Here is a 21534-nt window from a genome sequence, read left to right as displayed (position 1 = left end):
AGAAAAATGATATTCATTTATTCAGTTGTATTTATTGAGCGCTTACTGTGTGCAGAGCACTGTACTAAGTGCTCGGATATTCATTCATTCATTCAATCGTATTTATTGAGCACTTACTGTGTGCAGAGCACCGTACTAAGCGCTTGGGAAGTACAAGTTGGCAACATATAAAGACGGTCCCTACCCAACAGTGGGCTTACAGTCTAGAAGGGGGAGACAGAGAACAAAACAAAACATATTAACAGAATAAAATAAATAGAATAAATATGTACAAGTAAAATAAATAAATAGAGTAATAAAATAGTCCTACTAAATTCCTACTAAATGCTAAGCACTGGCTTAAGCACATGGGACAGCTGTGCTGTTCTTCATACTCAAACATGATGCCTGAGCTCCTTATCTTCCCACCCAAACCCTGTCCTCCCCCGACTTTCTCATCACTGTAGACGGCACCACCATCCTTCCCGTCTCATAAGCCCACAACCTTGGTGTTATCCTTGACTCCTCTCTGTCATTCAACCCGCATAATCAATCCATCACTAAATCCTTTTGATCCCACCTTCACAATGTAGCTAAAACCAGCTTTTCCTCTCCGTTCAAACTGCTACCACGTTCATACAGTCACTGATCCTATCCTGCCTGGATTACTGCATCAGCCTCCTTGCTGACCTCCCAGCCTTTCCCCACTCCAGCCCGTACTTCACTCTGCTGCCCGCATCATTTTTTGGCAAAGACATTGAGGACATGTCACCCAGCTCCCCCTCAAAACTCCAGTGGTTGCCCATCCACCTCCATATCAAACAAAAACTCCTCACCATTGGCTTTAAATCACTCCACCACCTTGCCCCCTTCTACCTCACCTCACTTCTAACCTTCTACAACCCAGCACATTTGGTTCCTCCGTGCTAACCTTCTCACTGTACCCCGATCTCACCTATCTCACCATCGACCCCTCACCCACATCCTGCCTTTGGCCTGGAATGCTGTCCCTCCTCAAATCCGACAGTTACTCTCCCCCCATTCAAAGCCTTATTGAAGACACATCTCCTCCAAGATGCCTTCCCAGACTAAGCCCCACCTTTCTTTCCTCCTCTCCCATTCCCCTGACTCGTTTCCATTGCTCTTCCCCCTTCCCAGCCCCACAGCACTTAGCGTGGCTCAGTGGAAAGAACATGGGCTTTGGAGTCAGAGGTCATGGGTTCAAATCCCGGCTCCACCACTTTTCTGCCGTGTGATTTGGGGCAAATCACTGCACTTCTCTGTGCCTCAGTTTCCTCATCTGTAAAATGGGTATTAAGACTGTGAGCCCCATGTGGGACAACCTGATCACCTTGTAACCTCACCAGTGCTTAGAACAGTGCTTTGCACATAGTAAGCACTTAATCAACCAATCGTATTTATTGAGCACTTACTGTGTGTAGAGCACTGTACTAAGAGCTTGGGAAGTACAAGTTGGCAACATATAGAGACAGTCCCTACCCAACAGTGGGCTCAGTCTAAAAGGCTTAACAAATGCCATTATTATTATTATACATATCTGAAATTTTATTAATTTTTATTCATGTCTGAATTCCCCACTCTAGATTGTAAGCTTGTTTGGGGCAGGTAATGTGTCTATTTATAGTTTATTGTACTCTCCCAAGTGCTTAGTACAGTGCTCTGTACACCGTAAGCGCTCGATACGATCAAATGATGAACAAATGAATAAATTCAAACTATGTATATGAATGTGGCTGAAAACCATGATGTGGGTTGCTATACCACTCTGCATCATCTATAAGTAAACTGTTATTGCATCACAAGGTTAAATTTCACCAGGTATGGTCTTTGGTGAGCCAGTTTTGAGATGGGTGAAATAGGCAATGTATAGAACTTTTTTTAAAAAAAAATAGTATATAATTGCTTATAAGTGCCAGGCACTGAACTGAGTACTGGGGAAGGTACAAGCTCGTCAGGTTGGCCACAGTCCCTGTCTCACGTGGGACTCACGGTTTTAATCTCCGTGCAAGGCACAGAGAAGTTAAGTTACTTGCCCAAGGTCACACAGCAGACAAGTGGCTGAACCGGGATTAGAACCCATTTTCTTCTAACTCCCAGGCCCGTGCTCTATTCACTAGGCCATGCTGCTTCTCTCTTTCTAACTTCCCTCCATCTGGAGTGAGAACTGTGCTCCTAAATAGGGCCACTCAGACAGTCAAGCTATTGCCAAGTGACACTCCACAGCAACTGAAGGACCAATATCCTTAGCCACCTATATACATAGAGATTTTGTTTAGGGGAAGGAGACAAGGGTAGCCCACCATCGGTGGGACATGCACTTGATTAATAATAATAATAATAATGGCATTTATTAAGCACTTACTATGTGCAAAGCACTGTTCTAAGCTCTGGGGAGGTTACAAGGTGATCAGGTTGTCCCACGGTTGTCTCCATTTTACAGATGGGGTAACTGAGGCACAGAGAAGTTAAGTGACTTGCCCAAAGTCACACAGCTGACAATTGGTGTAGGGGGGATTTGATCCCATCATCTCTGACTCTAAAGCCTGTGCTCTTTCCACTGAGCCACACTGTTTCTATTTATTTTACTTGTACATATTTGCTGTTCTATTTATTTTGTTAATGATGTGCATTTAGCTTTAATTCTCTTTGCTCTGACGACTTGACACCTGTCCACATGTTTTGTTTTGTTGTCTGTCTCCCCCTTCTAGACTGTGAAGCCGTCATTGGGTAGGGACTGTCTCTATGTGTTGCCGACTTGTACTTCCTAAGCGCTTAGTAGAGTGCTCTACACTCAGTAAGCACTCAATACAAAGCACTCAATAAATATGATTGAATGAATGAGTTTTGATTACTACTACTCTCCCAAGCATTTTGTAGAGTGCTGTACTCTCATAAGCCCACTGTTGGGTAGGGACTGTCTCTATATGTTGCCAGCTTGTACTTCCCAAGTGCTTAGTACAGTGCTCTGCACACAGTAAGCACTCAATAAATACAATTGATTGATTGATTAGTTCTTTGAATGACACATACCTATAGAAACGGTACCTTCACATTCTGCACTAGGAGATTCATTATCAAGATCAATCAATCACTCATTTATTAAGTGCTTACTGTGAGCAGAGCAGTGTACTAAGCATGTAGGAAGGCACAGTATAACACATTTGGTAAACATGCTCCCTTCCTGCTCATAATAAGCTTGCCATTCTAGGAGTAATTAGCAGGTTGCAGATAAGTGAAAGTAATTTCCAGTCAGTACAGGTGCAAACCAACAAATGAGTTCAGAAGAAAACTGAATTTCTATGAGAAAGTGAAAAGCAGAAAGCCAGGTTTGATACTGTGTTGTAAATTACCTCCTGTCGGTCTAGAATATGAGTCTTCTAGACTGTAAGTTCCTTATGGGCAGTGAATGTATGTGCTAATTCTGTTGTATTACACTCTCCCCAGCGCTTAGTAGAAAGCAGCGTGGCTCAGTGGAAAGAGCACAGGCTTTGCATGCAGAGGTCATGGGTTCAAATCCCCACTCCGCCAATTGTCAGCTGTGTGACTTCGGGCAAATCACTTAATCAATCAATCAATCAATCAATCAATCGTATTTATTGAGCGCTTACTATGTGCAGAGCACTGTACTAAGCGCTTGGGAAGTACAAATTGGCATCACATAGAGACAGTCCCTGCCCAACAGTGGGCTCACAGTCTAAAAGGGGGAGACAGAGAACAGAACCAAACATACCAACAAGATAAAATAAGTAGGCTAGAAATGTACAAGTAAAATAAATAAATAAATAAACAAATAGAGTAATAAATATGTACAACCATATATACATATATACAGGTGCTGTGGGGAAGGGAAGGAGGTAAGATGGGGGGATGGAGAGGGGGACGAGGGGGAGAGGAAAGAAGGGGCTCAGTCTGGGAAGGCCTCCTGGAGGAGGTGAGCTCTCAGCAGGGCCTTGAACTTAACTTCTCTGGCCTCAGTTACCTCAACTGTAAAATGGGGATTAAGATTGTGAGCCCCACGTGGAACAACCTGATCACCCTGTAACCTCCCCAGTGCTTAGAACAGTGCTTTGCACATAGTAAGTGCTTAATAAATGCCATCATTGTTATTATTACAGTGCTCTGCACATAATAAGCACTCAATAAGTACCACTGATGGATCAAAATGGAAAAAGATTACTAAAAGGGATAGGTTTTGGGGGAGCAAAAAACACTCCAAACTACATAATGAAAGACCAGTCTCAATTGCTGGCAAAAGGAACAGCTTTCATATTCTGAGACCATGCTTGCTCTTAGCAGCTGACCAAATCCGCTAGTACAGAACAGCTGCCCTGCATACAGAGTGAAAATTACTGTTATTTAGATGGGGTGTTTGGGAATTGTTAAGTGTTGAGTTGTCTTCAACTTAATAATAATAATGATGGCATTTATTAAGCGCTTACTATGTGCAAAGCACTGTTCTAAGAGCTGGGGAGGTTACAAGGTGATCAGGTTGAGTTGTCTTCAACTTAATAATAATAGTGATGGCATTTATTAAGCGCTTACTATGGGCAAAGCACTGTTCTAAGAGCTGGGGAGGTTACAAGGTGATCAGGTTGTCCCATGGGGGGCTCACAGTCTTCATCCCCATTTAACAGATGAGGTAACTGAGGCATAGAGAAGTTAAGTGACTTGCCCAGAGTCACACAGCTGGGGTTTTAACTCATGACCTCTGACTCCCAAGCCCGGGCTCTTTCCACTGAGCCACGCTGCTTCAAATACTTAAGGAAAATACTTCAAATACATAAGGAAAATACTTAAAATACTAAAGGAAGTATTTTAGAGAATCAGAGCTGGGTTCAGAAGCAAACACTTTTTGGTGGCCGGCCACCCACTGCCTTAGCAGAGTTTATTCCCCCAAGGGGTCTTGGACGGACGAAACCCAAAGGCGACGATATCACATACCAGCTTTCTGGCCCAGACAGGGAACTGATATTTAGACAGATTTATTGCCTTTTTCTTGCACATCTTAATCAAAGTGTGGAGGGGTGGAGGGATTGAAAATGACCAATGTAATTAGCAGCGAAAAGCTACCATCCGACAGTGATAAATGTGTTATATTTTGTCTCTGCGTAACCCTAGAACAAAGACGGACTCTGTGCTTTTTTGATGCTCTCTCGGGACTAGGTGCACCGTACCTGTGCTCCAAGTAGCGAACCCAGATATCAGGTTTGGCCGCTGTTTCCTCAATTACCCTTATGAGAAGATGGTGCAGCTTGTCAATACCGATGACCTCCCAGGATGCTATGGTGTACTTCCACAGGTTAGTTATCTCTGCCCTTCATTATGGACTGGTCCTTTTCTTCAGTCTGAAAGGACTCGGTCAATGAGAGGAAAGAAAAACCCCTCTAAACTACAACAGGCACTGGACTTGTGATGCACAGTCCCTCTGATCTTCAGTTCTAGGAGTTGCATGGGCCTGTTGCAGTTTTTTGGGTTTTATTTTTTTTTTAAACTCAGCTGGACCTCCAGGGGATGGGAGGTCATTGCTCTTAGTGAAGGAACTACTTCCCAGTTAAAGGCAGGCAGAGAAGGTCCACCTGCAAGTAATTGCTTAGCAATGAATGCACGTAGTATGGGAAGCAAGGATGGGAGCTAATAATAGTGATAATTGTGGTATTTGTTAAGTGCTTACTATATGACAGGCATTGTACTGAGCACTGGGGTAGATGAAAGATCAGTTGGTTGGCCATACCTCAGACACACGGAAGTCACAGTCTAAGGCAGGGAATGTGCCTGTTATATTGTACTCTCCCAAGCGCATAGTATAAGGCTCTGCACAAAGTAAGCGTTCAGTAAATACAACTGACTGATTGATTGGCTGGCTAAGAGGGTGGGAGAACAGGTATTGAATCTCCATTTTATAATCAGTCATATTTATTGAGCTCTTACTGTGTGCAGAGCCCTGTAATAAGCCCTCGGGAAAGTATAGAATAACAGAATTGGTAGACACATTCGCTGCCTACAATGAGCCTACTGTCTAGATGGGGAGACTGTCGAGGGGAAAACTGAGGCGCTGAGAAGTTAGGTGACTTGCCCAAAGTCACACAGCAGTCAAGTGGCGGAGCTGGGATTAGAAGCCAGATCCTCTGGCTCCCAGATTCCCTGGTTCCCAGGTCTCTGCTCTTTTCACTATGCCATGCTGCTTCTCAAGACCTGGAAATCTTGTTTCATAATTATGGATGTAAGACATGGTGAGGTAATGCTCGTAACTGCGATATAGAACTAAAAGGATAGGTGTTCAAGCCAGATTCAGGAAGTAAAGGGAGATCAGCAAGTAAAAAAAAATCCCTTAAATAGAAAAGTAAAATAGCAAGGGGACACTTCGGAAGAAGTTAATCGATGGTTTTTATTAAGTGCTTTACTGTCTGCAGAGCACTGAACTAAGCATTTGGGAGTGTGCAGTACAACAGGGTTGGTTGAATCCCTACCAACTGGGAGTTTACATTCTAGAGAGAAGGACAGATATTAAAATAAATTATGGATATGTACCTAGCTGTTGTGTTATGTACATAATGACTGTAAGCTTGAATTAGGCAGGGAACCTGTCTGCTAATTCTGTTGAACTCCCAAGCACTTATTACAGTGCCCTGCACATAGTAAGTGCTCAATAAATTGCATCGATTGATTGATTGGGTGAATATTAAGTGCTTAAGGGCTACAGATCCAAGGGCATGGGAGACCCAGAAGGGAGATGGGGTAGGGGAAATAAGGACTTTTTCAGAGAAGGCCTTTTGGAGGAGATGTGATTTTAATAAGGCTTTGAAGGTGGGGAGAGTGGTGATCTGTCAGATATAAAGGGGGAGAGAGTTCCAGGCCAGAGGGAGGACATGGGAAAGGAGTCAGGAACAAGATAGTTGGGATAGAGGTAGGTTGGTATGAGGGGAGCCAAGGACGAGGTCTGGGTTGTAGTAGAAAATCAGCAAGGTAAGTTAAGGTAGAAAGGGACAAGCGGATTGAGTACTTCGAAGCTGACAGTAAGGTGTTTCTGTCTGATGCAGAGGTGGATGGGCAACATCTGGAGGTTCTTGAGGAGCGGGGAGATGTGGCCTGAACTTTTTTTTTAGAAGAATGATCCAGGCAGAGCGATGTAAGGACTGGAGTGGGGAAAGATAGGAGGCAGGGAGGTCAGCGAGGAGGCTGATGCTGTTGTCAAGGCAGGAAATGATAAATACTTGGATCAACCTAGGAGCAGTTTGGATGGAGAGGTAAGGGTGGATTTTAGTGCTGCTGTGAATGTAGAACCGACAGAATTATATAAACCTCCCAACAAAATAAATGTGACCTTTCGGGTAAAACATTTAGGCCTGTCAAGGTACAGAACCTAATGGTAATGGGAATTTAAACTGCTCAAATATCTGTTTCTGCAGATCTCACACACCAGACAGGGTCCAGGTGTACACTGGTGATAGATTTCTGATGAAAAGGAAAGAGAAATAGAATGGAGGGGTGGAAGAAGGAACTACCGAATCATTCTGTTATTTATGAGCAAGGAGTCAGAACTGATATTTATTGAGAAAACATCTTTAATGAACAGGATACTGGATAACAGCCAGTGGGACTTTATAAAACTCAGTCCCGTCAAATGCACTTACTGTCCTCCTCTGACTTGGCAAGTGTGGTGGATCAAGGGAAAATCACAGATATATTCTACCTTAACTTAGGAAAATCTTTGATTCTGCCCTACATGATAGTCTCATCAAAATTTTGGCTTAATGAATGCTCAGCTAGCCACAGGATTCTTACCCTAAGGTGGAATAGTGGAACAAAAGCTGTGCTGCCTAGTGGAAAGAGCAGTGGCCTGGGACTCAGGGAACCTAGGTTCTAATCCCACATTCGCCACTTGACTGGTGTGTGACTTTAGGCAAGTCACTTAACTTCTCTGTACCTCAGTTTCCTTATCTGTAAAATGGGGATAAAATGCCTGCTTTCCCTCCACCTTAGCCTGTGAGCCCCACATGGGGTAGGGACTGTGTCTCATCTGCGTAGCTTCTGTCTACCTTAGCACTTAGTACAATGCTTGACACATAGTAAGCTCTTAACAAAATGCCACAATAATAGCCTGAGGGGCAGAGTGTTTTAGCATTTTTACCAGTGACACAGGCAGTGAAATAAATAGTGTGTTTTAAAGGTTTTCAAACAACACCAAACTATTGAAGTGGGTGGCTAGTAGTCATTTTTTAGGTTTTTGGGTCAGAATGCAAAACTAATTTGGAAAATAGATTCTCCAGGACTTGGTACTGCTCTTGTTTCAAAATCATTCCTTAAGTTTTAAAAATTTGGAAAAAGAAAATCATTTCGGACCATTTCTCTCTATTTAGGAGTGCAACAAAAAGCCCATGGTGCTCTTTTCAAGCCCTTCTCCTTGTGGCGTGATCGGCCCCCATTCCACTGTGGATATACCCGTGACTCTGGAAACCCAGATTCCTGGAGAATTCCTCACCACTGCTTACATTGCCACATTTGGGAGCAAGGAACCCCCACTGGTAAGAGCCGTTTAAAACCAATACTGAGTTTCTTGATTAGCTAATAGGGCAGATTTCAAGCTTAGTACTTGGTTCAGTGCTCTACACACAGTAAGCGCTCAGTAAATACCATTGATTAATGGTATTAATTAATACCATTTGATTAATTACTGTCACATGTATCATTTTTATTCAGGGAACAAACCTTGGCATCATACTCCAGTTGCTTTTTATTCCACAGTTTTCCATTTTAAAGGGACAGAAATAAACAAAATCCCATAAATGCCATACAAACCACCATTATCCAAATCTGAGCACTTGTCATAAACTGGGGTGGTCAGGTCTCATAGCACACATTTTCACTTCGCATTTTGGATCAATCATATTTATTGAGCGCTGACTGTCTGCAGAACACTGTTCTAAGTATTTGGGAGAGTACGGTTCAGTAGAGCTGGTAGACACATTCCCTCCCCACAAGGAGCTTAGGATCTAGAGCAGGAGGCAAGCATCGCTATAAACGCATAAATTGTGGAAATGTACATTATGTACTTTCAGGTTGAGGGTGGGGTGATTTAAATGGTACAAATTCAACCCAAGAGGGAGAAGGAGTAGGGGAATCTAGGGCTTAGTCAGAGAAGGCCTCTTGAAGATGTGGTTTTAATGAGGCTTTGAAGGTGGGCAGAATGATGGCCTGTTAGATATAAAGGGGGAGGGAATTCCAGGCCATAGGCAGAATGAAGGTGATGGATCGGTGGCAAGATAGATGAAATCAAGGTACAGTGAGTTGGTTGGCATTAAATGAGCAAAGTGAGCATGCTGGGCTGCAGAAGGAAATCAGCGAGGTAAGGTAGTGGGAGCAATGTGGTTGAGTGCTTTGAAGCCAAAAGGAGTTTCTGTTTGATGCGGAGCTGGTTGGGATTGGGTGGATGGAGGTTCTTGAGGAGTGGGGAAACATAAACCGAATGTTCTTTTAGAATAATGATCCCAGCATCAGAGTTTTCACTATGGACTGGGGTGGGGAGAGAACGGGAGGCAGGGAGGTCAGCAAGGAGGCAGATGGAATAATCAAGGTGGGATAGGATAAGTGTGGTAGCAGTTTGGGTGGAGAGGAAAGAGTGGAGTTTAGTGATGTGAAGGTACAACAGACAGGATTTGGTCAGACAGATCAGATCAGAACAGACAGATCGAATATGTGTGTTGATGGAGAGGGATGTGTATAGGATGATGCTGAGGCTTTGGGCTTGGGAGACAGGGAGTCGTGCTGTCTGCAGTGATGGGAAAGTCACGGGGAAGAAGAAGAAGAAGAAGATTTTGATAATAATAATCGTGGCTCAGTGGAAGGAACACAGGCTTGGGAGTCAAAGGTCATGGGTTCTGATCCCAGCTCTGCCACATGTCTGCTGTGTGACCTTGGGCAAGTCATTTCACTTCTCTGACCTCAGTTACCTCATCTGTAAAAAAGGGATTAAGACTGTGAGCCCCACTTGGGACAACCTGATCACCTTGTAACCCCCTAGCACTTAGAATAGTGCTTTGCACAAAGTAAGCGCTTAACAAATGCCATCATTCTAGACTGTGAGCCCGCTTCTAGACTGTGAGCCCGCTGTTGGGTAGGGACCGTCTCTATATGTTGCCAACTTGTATTTCCCCAGCGCTGAGTACATTGCTCTGCACACAGTAAGCGCTCAGTAAATACGATTGAATGAATTATTATTATTATTATTATTATTATTATCAACATGGTATTTGTTAAGTGCTTGCTATGTGTCCAGAACCGCATTTAAGAGCTGGGGTAGATACAAGTCAATCAGGTTTGACCCGATCCCAGTCTCATATGAGGCTTACAGTCTAAGTAAAAGAGAGTGGGATTTAATCCCTTTGTTACAGATGAGGAAACTGAGGCATGGAGAAGTGAAGTGACTTGCTCAAGGTCACGCAGCAGGCACATGTGAGAGGCAGGATTAGAACCCAAGTCTTCTGAGTCCTAGGCCCATGCCCTTTCTACTAGCCCTCGCTGGGTAGAATGCAGTGGTAGAATTAAGGAACTTTCTTCCAGTACCGCACATCTGATTGCGATGCAAATCTGATTGCAAAACACGTTTGTGTGCATGGTGTTGACTGTGGTGTGATTACCGTAATGTGACCATTCCTTAAGGACAGCTTCATCAAGCATATCCCCCACCACCACCCCACCCCGTATTCCAGGGGAACTGACTGGACAATAAAGTGGGCAATTCCCCAGCAAAGTGATCTTTTTTCCCAGATAACCTTCTAGAAAAATTTAATTTGCAGCCTTCTAGTCACCTTTTTCACATTCGCAACTTCAAGGACAACCCACTCTTTCCTGAGAGGGTTTCACAAATGAAGATGTTCTTAAATGAAAATGTATAGTACCTCATTCATTCATTCATTCAATCATGTTTATTGAGCACTTACTGTGTGCAGAACACTGGACTAAGCGCTTGGGAAGTACAAGTTGGCAACATATAGGGACGGTCCCTACCCAACAGTGGGCTCACAGTCTAGAAGGGGGAGACAGAAAACAAAACATATTAACAAAATAAAATAAATATAATAAATATGTACAAATAAAATAGAGTAATAAATACATGTACAAACATATAAACATATATACAGGTGCTGTGGGGAGGGGAAGGAGGTAAGGAGGGGGGATGGAGGGGGAGAGGGAGAGATAAGCTCATACATTAAGAGCCCATGCATGCTGCATCAGGACAAGCAGTGTGGCCTAATGGATGGAGCATAATAATAATAATAATGGCATTTGTTAAGTGCTTACTATGTGCCCGGCACTGTTCTAAGCGCTGGGGAGGCTACAAGGTGATCAGGTTGTCCCACAGGGGGCTCACAGTCAATCCCCATTTTACAGATGAGGTAACTGAGGCCCCAAGAAGTTAAGTGACTTGTCCAAAGTCACATAGCTGATAATTGGTGGAGCCGGGATTTGAACGCATGACCACTGACTCCGAAGCCCTTGCTCTTTCCACTGAGCCACGCTGCTTCTCCCAGACCAGCATGGGTCTGGGAACCATAAGACTGGGTTCTAATCCCCACTCTGCCACTTGTCTGCTGTGTGACTTCGAGCAAGTCACTTAACTTCTCTGTGCCTGAGTTTCCTCAACTGTAAGATGGGGATTCAATACCTGTTCTCCCTTCTACTTGACTGTGAGTCCCATGTGGGACAGGCCTGTATCCGATCTGATTAACTGGTATCTACTCCAACGTTCAGAGTAGTGCTTGATGCATAAAAAGGGCTAACAAATATTATTAAAAAAATTATGATCCCACCCCATTCCCTAAAAGGGGATTGCTGATATTCCTTAAGGCCTCATTTTTTGATTGGTGGAAAGGGACACAATAGTATGATAGAATTTCCATGATTCCAAAACTATCTGTCCAATTTAAGTGCTCTGCACACAGTAAGCGCTCAATAAATACGATTGAATGAATGAATTTAGAATTTGGCAATGGTCTAGCCTTCAGTTTTGGCACATTTTGATGTCTCTTTGTAGACACTTCAGTCCCTTCCCTTCTTATAATATAAATTTGGCTTTGTAGACCCCAATGACCGCATCTGCGTGTCACAGGATATATATTTTTGAGAGGACTTTTCTAGTTCAAATTTTCCCTTGTGTTCCAAACCAACTGGGAGAAAATTCGATCCTCACCAGGAGACTAGCGCTTGTGGCAGAGCATTTTGTAGGAAAGGCTACACAAATTGTAAGCTCCCTCTAGGCTGTAAGCTCATTGTGGACAAGGAATATGTCTGCTTATTGTTATATTGTACTTCCCCAAGCACTTAGTATAGTGCTCTGCACACAGTAAGTGCTCAATAAACACGATTGAATGAGGATACCCTGTCATCAGCACCTCAGCTTGATTGACAGCACTAAGGGCTTTCCATCTTTCCCTACCACCTTGCTGCCACCCTGGTGACCAGTGAAGGGGAGGGAGGGCGGTGGAGACATATTTAGAGCAGTCCCAGGTGTCAGACGGTTTGGCCTCAGGGTGAAGGGAGCAGAGCAGAGTCCCCAGGACTCTCAGCCACCAGATGTCAATTAGGTTGACTTTCAATTCAGTGTGGAAGGGGAGACACTGAAGACAATGCAGTCACTTGGCCCGAAACCCACACCTGCAGGACTGAAACCCTAAGGCTCTGAGTTAATCCTGAAAGACTGTGATCAAATTACCGGTTGCCAATGTCCGCATCCAGTGAGGACTTGAGGACTTGGGTTCTAATCCCGGCTTCTCCACTTTGCTGTGTGACCTTTGGCAAGCCCCTTAACTTCTCCAAGCCTCAGTTACCTCATCTGTAAAATGGGGATTGACTATGAGCCCCACGTGGAACAACCTGATTACCTTGTATCTACCCCAGTGCTTAGAACAGTGCTTGGCACATAATAAGTGCTTAACAAACACCATTATTACTATTATTATTATCCTTTTTAACTTATGGGGAAAAGAGCAGGATCCATTAGGAAGCAGGATGTTATTTTTGAAATAAATATGGACTTTGCCCTACATTAACATGGCCTGCTGGTGGCTGACATTTTGAGGAGTGTCTTAATTCAGGTCGTGCTGATCGCCTTATCTACAGTTAAATGTAACATTTTTATGTTGGAGTCTTCCATTGAAGCTTTTTAGATGAGAGTCTTTGGTATTCACAAGCCAACTTCCTTTGGGTTTGTTTGCAGATAGCTAGACGTCAGCTCACATTTGTCGAAAGTAATCCTCTCTATCAGGAGCTCAGTAAAATCTTGGCTTGCTTCTACCAGTGATTAGGACAGTGACCAGCGCTTTTAGTACAGGGCTTAGCACATAATAGGAGCTTAAAGGGTTCCAGAATTATTATTATTTCCTGTCGTGTCTTAGGAAACCCCCAGCAGCATTCCAAGGGCAGTCGACTTACCAAGCCTCTGGCTTTTCACTAACCCATATATCTGCCAGAAACCCAGCAAATATGTGACCCAGGATGCTAGTATTAAGGGTGAAGAGGAAGGGGTGGATTCAGGAAGTAATATAGAGGAAGCTCTCCTAAAATCTCATCTCCTCTAATAAGCCTTCCCCGATTAATTCCCAACACTGCGTGTCATTTCTCACCAACCATCTCCAGCAGTTCTGTAACTTATTTACTCCTATCTCCGGCACTTGGGATATGTGTTTATTCAATTATATCGTTAATAATTTATGCCAACTACTTTATTTGTAAATATTTTTTATGGCTGCCTCCCCATCAGAGGGTGACCTCCCTGTGACCAGGGAATCTGTCTCTTCAACTGTTGTTCCTTCCCAAGTGCTTAGTACGATGTATTGAACCCAGAGGATGCTCATTAAATACCATTACTGCTGCTACTATTACTATTAAGTTAACTGACAGGACTTACTGAAAGTGGAAGGAAAGAAAGAGTCCAAGACGGCACCAAGGTAGGGAACTTAATGACAGGAAGGGCGGTGGTACTGATGAGTGGCTTCTCAAGTGTTTAGGACAGTGTTATTGCACCCAGAGGATGCTCAATAAATACCAATACTGCTGCTACTATTACTATTAAGTTGACCAGACTTACTGAAAGTGGAAGGAAAGTAGGAGTCCAAGATGGCACCAAGGTAGGGAACTTAACAACAGGAGGGGTAGTGGTGTTGATGAGATTTCCAGAGAGGTTAGGAAGAGGAAAGGGCTAAGGAGGGAGTATCCTGAAGGCAGGAGGACCACTTGAAGTGCAAGCAAGAGTCAGAGCCAGACACGTAGATTTGGGTGTCTTCTGTGTAGAGGTGGTAATGGAAACCATACAAGCAAACTCCCTAAATTGAGAAGCATAAAACACCCTAGACTTGAGTCTCCTGGACATCTAGAGTTGAAGGGTGAGAAGAAAAAGGACCAGCAAAAGAAACGGAAATTAGTATTTGGAGAGGTAAGATGTAACCAGCAGAGTAGTGAGTGCCTAAAGCCAAGATCAGAAAGAGTTTTTAGGAGAGGATGATCACCTATGTCAAAGCAGCAGAAAAGGCAAGGACAGAGATGAAAAGACTAGATGTAGACAAAAAGCGACCATTGGGACCATGGTGAGCACAGTCTCAAAAGAGCAAAGAAGATAAAATCCAGATTGTAGTAGTAGTAGTAGTAATACCATTTACTGAGCTTCCACTGGGTCTAATGCACCGTAGTAAGCATTTGGGAAGAACAAAACAAGCAGGGAATGTGTCTACAAACTGTGTCTCATTGTACTCTCCCAAGCGCTTAGTACAGTGCTCCGTACTTAGTAAGCATTCAATAAATAACACTGATTGGCCATTGATTGAATGTAAAAATCAAACCTACCTTTTAAATTGTATCCACTGTTCTCCCTAGCCATTTCAGAGCTGCCGATCACTTGGATGATGGTGTATTTAGCACCAAGAGGAAGGAGTGTCAAAATTGTTGTCTTCTATCCCTTCCCCACCTGAAAGTTTCAGCTTTTTTTTTTTAAGGCCCTCACTGTCCATTTAGGTAGAGGTGTTCTCAGCTCTAGGATTGTAAGTGGCCTGAGCCTTCCTGAGTCTTCCCGATCTGACTGTCACTTAGTCTCAAGAATCTCGAGGAATTCTCGAGGGTGATTCCTTTTATGCTACTTATGCATGGCAAGTGTGGCATTCAAGAGTGCAGCTCCAGTGAACCTGTGTCTGTTCGCTTTGAAATGGGGTAGAGAGCAGGAGTAGTAACGATGAAGCGTTCGTTAGCCCCCACTGGGAAAATACCCATGAGAAGCAATGTGACCTAGAGGTTGGAACACGGGCCAGGGACCCCGAGGATCTGGGTTCTAATTCCGGCTCCACCATTTGTCTGCTGTGTGACCTTGGGCAAGTCACTTCACTATGTCTCAGTTACCTCATCTGTAAAATGGGGATTAAGACTGAATCCCATGTGGGACATGGACTGTGTCTGATCTGATTACCTTGTATCTACCCTAGTGCTTAGAACGGTGCCTGGCTCATAGTAAGTGCTTAACAAATACCATTAAAGAAAAATTTTAGGGAAAAAGCATTGCCAGTGCTTTCAGAAAGGGCCTTGACTTGTTGGGAAACTTTCCTCAGTCCTATCCGCTTTGTGGTGAGGCACTTGATAGAGGCATTCTATGAGATGAGGTCCGAGATTATCTTTTTGGAAGATCTTAATACATTTTCCAAGGAGGGAGAAGACAGAGATCTGTCATTAGCCTTCCCCTGCCTCTATATAGGGATTTGAGAATTCATTCATTCATTCATTCAGTCATATTTGTTGAGCGCTTACGGTGTGCAGAGCACTGTACTAAGCACTTGGGAAGTACAAGTTGGCAACATATAGAGATGGTCCCTACCCAACAGCAGGCTACAACCTTTCCCGTATCCTCTACAAGTAGGATTGCAACTCTCCACCTCTAGATTGTAAGCTCGTTATGGGCAGGGAATGTATACATTTATTGTTGTACTGTACTCTCCCAAGCACTTTGTACAGCGCTTTGCACACAGTAAGCACTCAGTAAATATGATTGAATGAATGAATTTCCACCAGCCTGTCCTTACCCTCCAATTGTATTCTATTCTATTTATTTTGTTAATGATGTACATATAGCTTTAATTCTATTTGTTCTAATGATTTTGACACCTCTCTACATGTTTTGTTTTGTTGTCTGTCTCCCCCTTCTAGACTGTGAGCCCGTTGCTGATTAGGGACCGTCTCTATATGTTCCCAAGCGCTTAGTACAGTGCTCTGCACACAGTAAGCGCTCAATAAATATGATTGAATGAATGAATGAATGAAATTGTATCTAGGGTGAGAATGGGTCTCGAGGAATTCCCTATTTTTCTGCTTTCTAGCAGACGGTTGGAGGCATGACTTTGTAACCAGGCAAGTACTGGCTAAAGTTATGGGGCCAGCATTTTCAATTATTCCTCTGTGTGTGTGTCTTTGTTTTCTCTCATGGAGCAGGCAGTTCATTTGAAGAGCACCGGAGAAGGTCCAGTGGTCTACGTGCACCCAGCCCAAATCAATTTTGGCAGTATCTATGTGTTAAAGGATGTCTCCAGGACCCTCCAGCTATCAAATCAGTCCTTCATCCCTGCTCGTTTTCAGGCGCAGATGGTGAGTGCATTGTGGAACTGTCATGCAATGAAAACCCAGCTTGGGAGGGCTCTGCAATAGGCAGTGACCTCCTTTTTTGCAGAATGTCTTTGGGAAGGGATCACTCGAGGCAAACGAAATTTTCATGGTGCACACTCCATTGAATCGTATTTGTCGTTCAGCATTTGCTCTTCATCGTGACCTTTCTTTAAAAGACCTGGTACAATCAGTTCTGCTATAATACGTGTAACCCAGATAATGCAATTTGGAGACACTATGTTGGAAGAATTAGGGAACACTCTTCTTTCATCACACGTCTGTTAGGGGTATATAGAACAATCCACAAGTCGGGGAAAGGTGATTCAAGGTAGTGAAGCTCATTGTGGGCAGGGAATGTGTCTATATCGTAACATTATACTGTCCCAAACGCTCGTTACAGTGCTCTGCGCAGAGTAAGCCCTCAGTAAGTACGATTGATTGAGTGATTGATAGAAATGGCTGTGCACGTGAGCGTAGCGTCTCTAAGGCCTAAAGCTCCTATGCCTCTTCCTCAGTCCTCCTGTAATATGCCCATTTTTTGTGATATGCAACCTTATGGTATCTACTAGGGTAAAACAACAATGAGTAACAAAAGGGTAAAGCATTCTGTCAGCGATGGACATATCAATAATGTAGGAATTTTGTAATGGAAAATGGTAGTCACGGTGGTATCCTCCAATCATTGACTCCTGTCTCCTTAATTCCCACTGAATCAGTAATTAATCTGATTCATAAATGAGGTTCTTCAAGAATATTCCACCACGTTATGAGAGAACTGGCTGTTTACACGATTGAATATGTCTCACAGTTATTTTTAAGGTAACTATGCACTATAGAATGCCAGGTCTGGAAGAGGCCTCTGAGATCATTTAGTCCCTTTCCTTGCCTCCTATACAATTACACTCAAAATTCCACGGTTCTGTAGATGGTTTTGCTATATTTGAAGGCCTCCAGGTAAGGAGATTCCACAATTCTCATTGGTATTATATTTCACTGTAGTTCTTTCTTAAGATTTTGCTGAAATCCCTCAGGCAGCAATTAAAGGCCATTATATGTATTAACTTCTGATGTGATAAAACATGTGACATTTCTTCCTTCTTTTGGTAAGGACAGGAGCCCTTTTGGTCCCAGACAGGTGCACAGGGCTATGGGAAACTTTGAAACACACTAAGGAAGCCAACAGTCACATAAATTGAATCTTTACTTGTCTCTGTCTTTAACTCTTATTTCTCTTTTCAGATGACAGTTTGAGGAGGATTTTGTTTTGTTTTGTTTTGTTTTATGGTATTTGTTAAGCACTCACTAAGTGCCGGGCCCTCTGGCAGTATGTCCCACATGGTGCTCACAGTCTAAATACAATTACAATTGCTTAGAAGCAGTGTGGCTCAGTGGAAAGAGCCCAGGCTTGGGAGTCAGAGGTCATGGGTTCGAATCCTAGCTCTGCCACATGTCTGCTGTGTGGCCTTGGGCAAGTCACTTAACTTCTCCGAGGCTCAGTGACCTCATCTGGAAAATGGGGATTAAGATTGTGAGCCCCAAGTGGGACAACCTTATCACCTTGTTTCCCCCCCAGTGCTTAGAACAGTGCTTCGCATATAGTAAGCGCTTAACAAATGCCATCATTATTATTATTATTAAACACCCATTTTACAGATGAGGCAACTGAGGCGCAGAGAAGTTCAGCAACTTTCTTAAGGTCACACAGCATATGACTGGTGGAGCCAGGATTAGAACTCAGGTCTTCTGTCTCCCAAACCCAGTGCTCTTTTCGCTAGACTGTGCTGCTTCCTAAGTTCAGCCTTTCCTGAAAGTTATACAGAAAAGCATGGCTTCTGCTCTGTGACTGTTAAATAGCAGGCCTCGAGTTAGTGCCATGGTTGGGTTTTGGCATTGTCACATAGTTCTCAAACAAGTACAACCCACCCGCTGTAGCAGTCAGAGAGATCTGAAAAAATGGGAGCAAGATGCCCTCTTAGTATGTGTTAACTCCTCCCAAAGCAATAAGTCTAAGTGGCAGTCTTTTCAATTAGAAATGCCATCCAAGTTTTTGCCCTGAGATTTTTTTTTTAGTGCTTTTTTAGGTCTGTGTCATCTGTGATTCCAGCTGTAGAAAAAACGGAGGGTACCAGAAGCATCTTTCAACTTGGAGTACGACAGTGACTGATCTCTGGTAGACTAGATCTTTGCCCACTCCCTGCGTGAGTTTAATGAGTGAGTGTGTTGTCCCGGTGACTTGAGACTGTTTTGGTCTGTTCTAGAGGAAAGTTGAAAACGGGAGCTCTCAAATGATTTCATTTCAGCCTCTAAATGAATTATCGACTAGGATTTTGTTTGGCTTTCTTGTAGACTCGCCCCCCTGTTAAAGATTATAAAAATTAGATTGGGCTGTCCAAAAATTGACTGGGCACCAGAAATTGACCCGCTTAATACAGGGGTGATAAATGGAAAGGCCAATTACTAGGCTTCAACTTGACGTATAGTAGTGTTCCAAACTTGACTTCATTCATCAAGCTTATTTTCATAGTAATTAGCAAAACCGTGTGGGAAACTTTGATTCCCTTCTCAGCCCTTAGAAATTAAGTAAACCTTGAACAATCTACTTAGATTGCAAATCCTGTTGCCAACATTTATTTGGTCCCGTTCTTTTACCTGAGACCCTGTCAGGAAGAGTCTTCCTTTCTCTTGAGCTGTCTTCTGTGAATGGCCGTCCTGCTTGGAAACAACTTAGGTTAGCCTGTCACCCCAGCCCCCCGACATTCAGCACAGACATGGCAGGAACTGTGGAGAGGTGTTAAATTGGATTCTACCTCCGGGAGGAAAATGTGTCTCTTAGCAGTGAAGGGCTTTAGGAAATGGGGAGTTAAAAGACCGACTTGCAGGGAATGTTTTGAGGGTAAATGAGATCAGCTTCTCCAAGAAAAGCATTCTATAAATAATGTTTTAAACATCTATTGAAAAACTGCATCTCTGAGATCTGATCTTTTGAGGATTTTTTTTCCCCCTCTTTCTCTTCCTGCCCTAATACCAGGGTATCTTACCTTGGAGATTCTAATGGCTGATCCTGATGGTTGTATTAGTAAGGAGAAGATAATTTGACCTCTTCCTACTTAGCTGTGGGCTCCTTTGAAGCCTGGCAGAGGGCGGATTAGGCAGTAGACCGTAGAATCCGGAATGGCAGTGGAAGTTTCCGGAAAGAAGTGGAAATAAACATGATTATGCAAATGGAGGCTGGAAAGAGACTGTCAGAAGGTATAGCCACCAAAATATCTCACAGTTCACCAGCCTTAAAGCCCTCCTAAAAAGCCACATCATCCAAATGGCACTCCCTGGTTAATAATAATAATAATAATAATAATAATAATAATAATAATGGCATTTATTAAGCACTTACTATGTGCAAAGCAGTGTTCTAAGCACTGGGGAGGTTACAAGGTGATCAGGTTGTCCCACGGGGGGCTCATGGTCTTAATCCCCATTTTACAGATGAGGTAACAGGCACAGAGAAGTTAAGTGACTTGCCCAGAGTCACACAGCTGACAATTGGCAGAGCCGGGATTTGAACCCATGACCTCTGACTCAAAAGCCCGGGCTCTTTCCACTAAGCCACACTGCTTCTCACGCTGGTTAATCTCACCTTCCTGGTGCTGTCATCCCACCAGCCACTGTAGCCTCATGCATATATCTGGTTGGTTATTTACCTATTTTTGTTTTCAATCACCTGTATCTCTTCTCATGCTCTTTTACCTCTTGTATGTTTGGCAATCTGTGTTCACTTATTTCTCCTATTAGACTGTAAACTCTTGGAAGACAGGGATCATGACTTTTTCTGCTGGTAGATGTTCCTAAGCTGTTCTTTACAGTGCTTTGCACAGAGCAGGCAGTAAATGTTGTTAATGATGATGAAGAGGTTTATGAAGCAGCATGGCTTAGTGGCAAGAGCCTGGGCTTGAGAGTTAGAGGTCGTGGGTTCTAATCCTGGCTCCACCGCTTGTCAGCTGTGTGATTTTGGGTGAGTCACTTCTCTGTGCCTCAGTTACCTCATCTGTAAAATGGGGATGAAGACTGTGAGCCCCACGTGGGACAACCTGATTACCTTGTATCTATCCCAGTGCTTAGAACAGTGCTTGGCACATAGTAAGCGCTTAACAAATGCCATCATTATCATTATTATTATTAGTATTATGACTTCTGGGCACCCAGTCAATCTATCAGTGGCCTGTATTGAGCATTTTCTGGGTGAAGAGCATTATCCTAAGTGCTTGAGCTCTGTCTCAAAGTTATCTACTTTCTCCTCCCACTACTCCCCAGCTCACACTCTTCATTCCTCTCAAGCTAACTTACTATACATCTTTCTCATTTCTTCCTCCTCCGACATCTTGTTCCTACCATTCCCTCTGCTTGGCACTCCCTTCCCCTTCAAATCTTCCAATCACAGCTCTTCGCATCTTCAAAGCATTTTTAAAATACATCTACTTACTCTTGGAGGCCTTCCTTTAGTAATTTTTCCTCCCCTGCCCCCCCAAGCTATATGAGGTCCTGGGTTCTAGTTATGCCTCCACCACATGTCGAGAAGCAGCGTGGCTCAGTGTAAAGAGCCCGGGCTTTGGAGTCAGAGGTCATGGGTTCAAATCCCGGCTCTGCCACTTGTCAGCTGTGTGACTTTGGGCAAGTCACTTCACTTCTCTGGGCCTCAATTCCCTCATCTGTAAAATGGGAATTAAGACTGTGAGCCCCACATGGGACAACCTGATCACCTTATAACCTCCCCAGTACTTAGAACAGTGCTTTGCACATAGTAAGCGCTTAATAAAATGCCATTATTATTATTATTATTATTACTCCACACCAACTGTGACTTCAGCACTCTTGTGGCAAGCCCTTGTGTATTCACAATCATTCATA

The 21534-nt window shown here is 43.5% G+C and overlaps 1 protein-coding gene across 1 annotated transcript in view; it reads left to right on the top strand.

The window, feature by feature from the left end:
• Positions 1–21534, top strand: part of HYDIN (HYDIN axonemal central pair apparatus protein) — a 317742-nt gene that overhangs the window by 124543 nt on the left and 171665 nt on the right. The window contains exons 17-19 of the mRNA XM_038753650.1: positions 5164–5299; positions 8358–8522; positions 16462–16614. Coding sequence (XP_038609578.1) covers positions 5164–5299; positions 8358–8522; positions 16462–16614 — 454 coding nt within the window. The remainder of the gene's footprint in view (positions 1–5163; positions 5300–8357; positions 8523–16461; positions 16615–21534) is intronic.

The sequence above is a fragment of the Tachyglossus aculeatus genome, chromosome 11, assembly GCF_015852505.1.
Source record: "Tachyglossus aculeatus isolate mTacAcu1 chromosome 11, mTacAcu1.pri, whole genome shotgun sequence".
Classification (NCBI taxonomy): Eukaryota; Metazoa; Chordata; class Mammalia; order Monotremata; family Tachyglossidae; genus Tachyglossus; species Tachyglossus aculeatus.
This window is presented reverse-complemented; position numbering and strand designations above follow the sequence as displayed.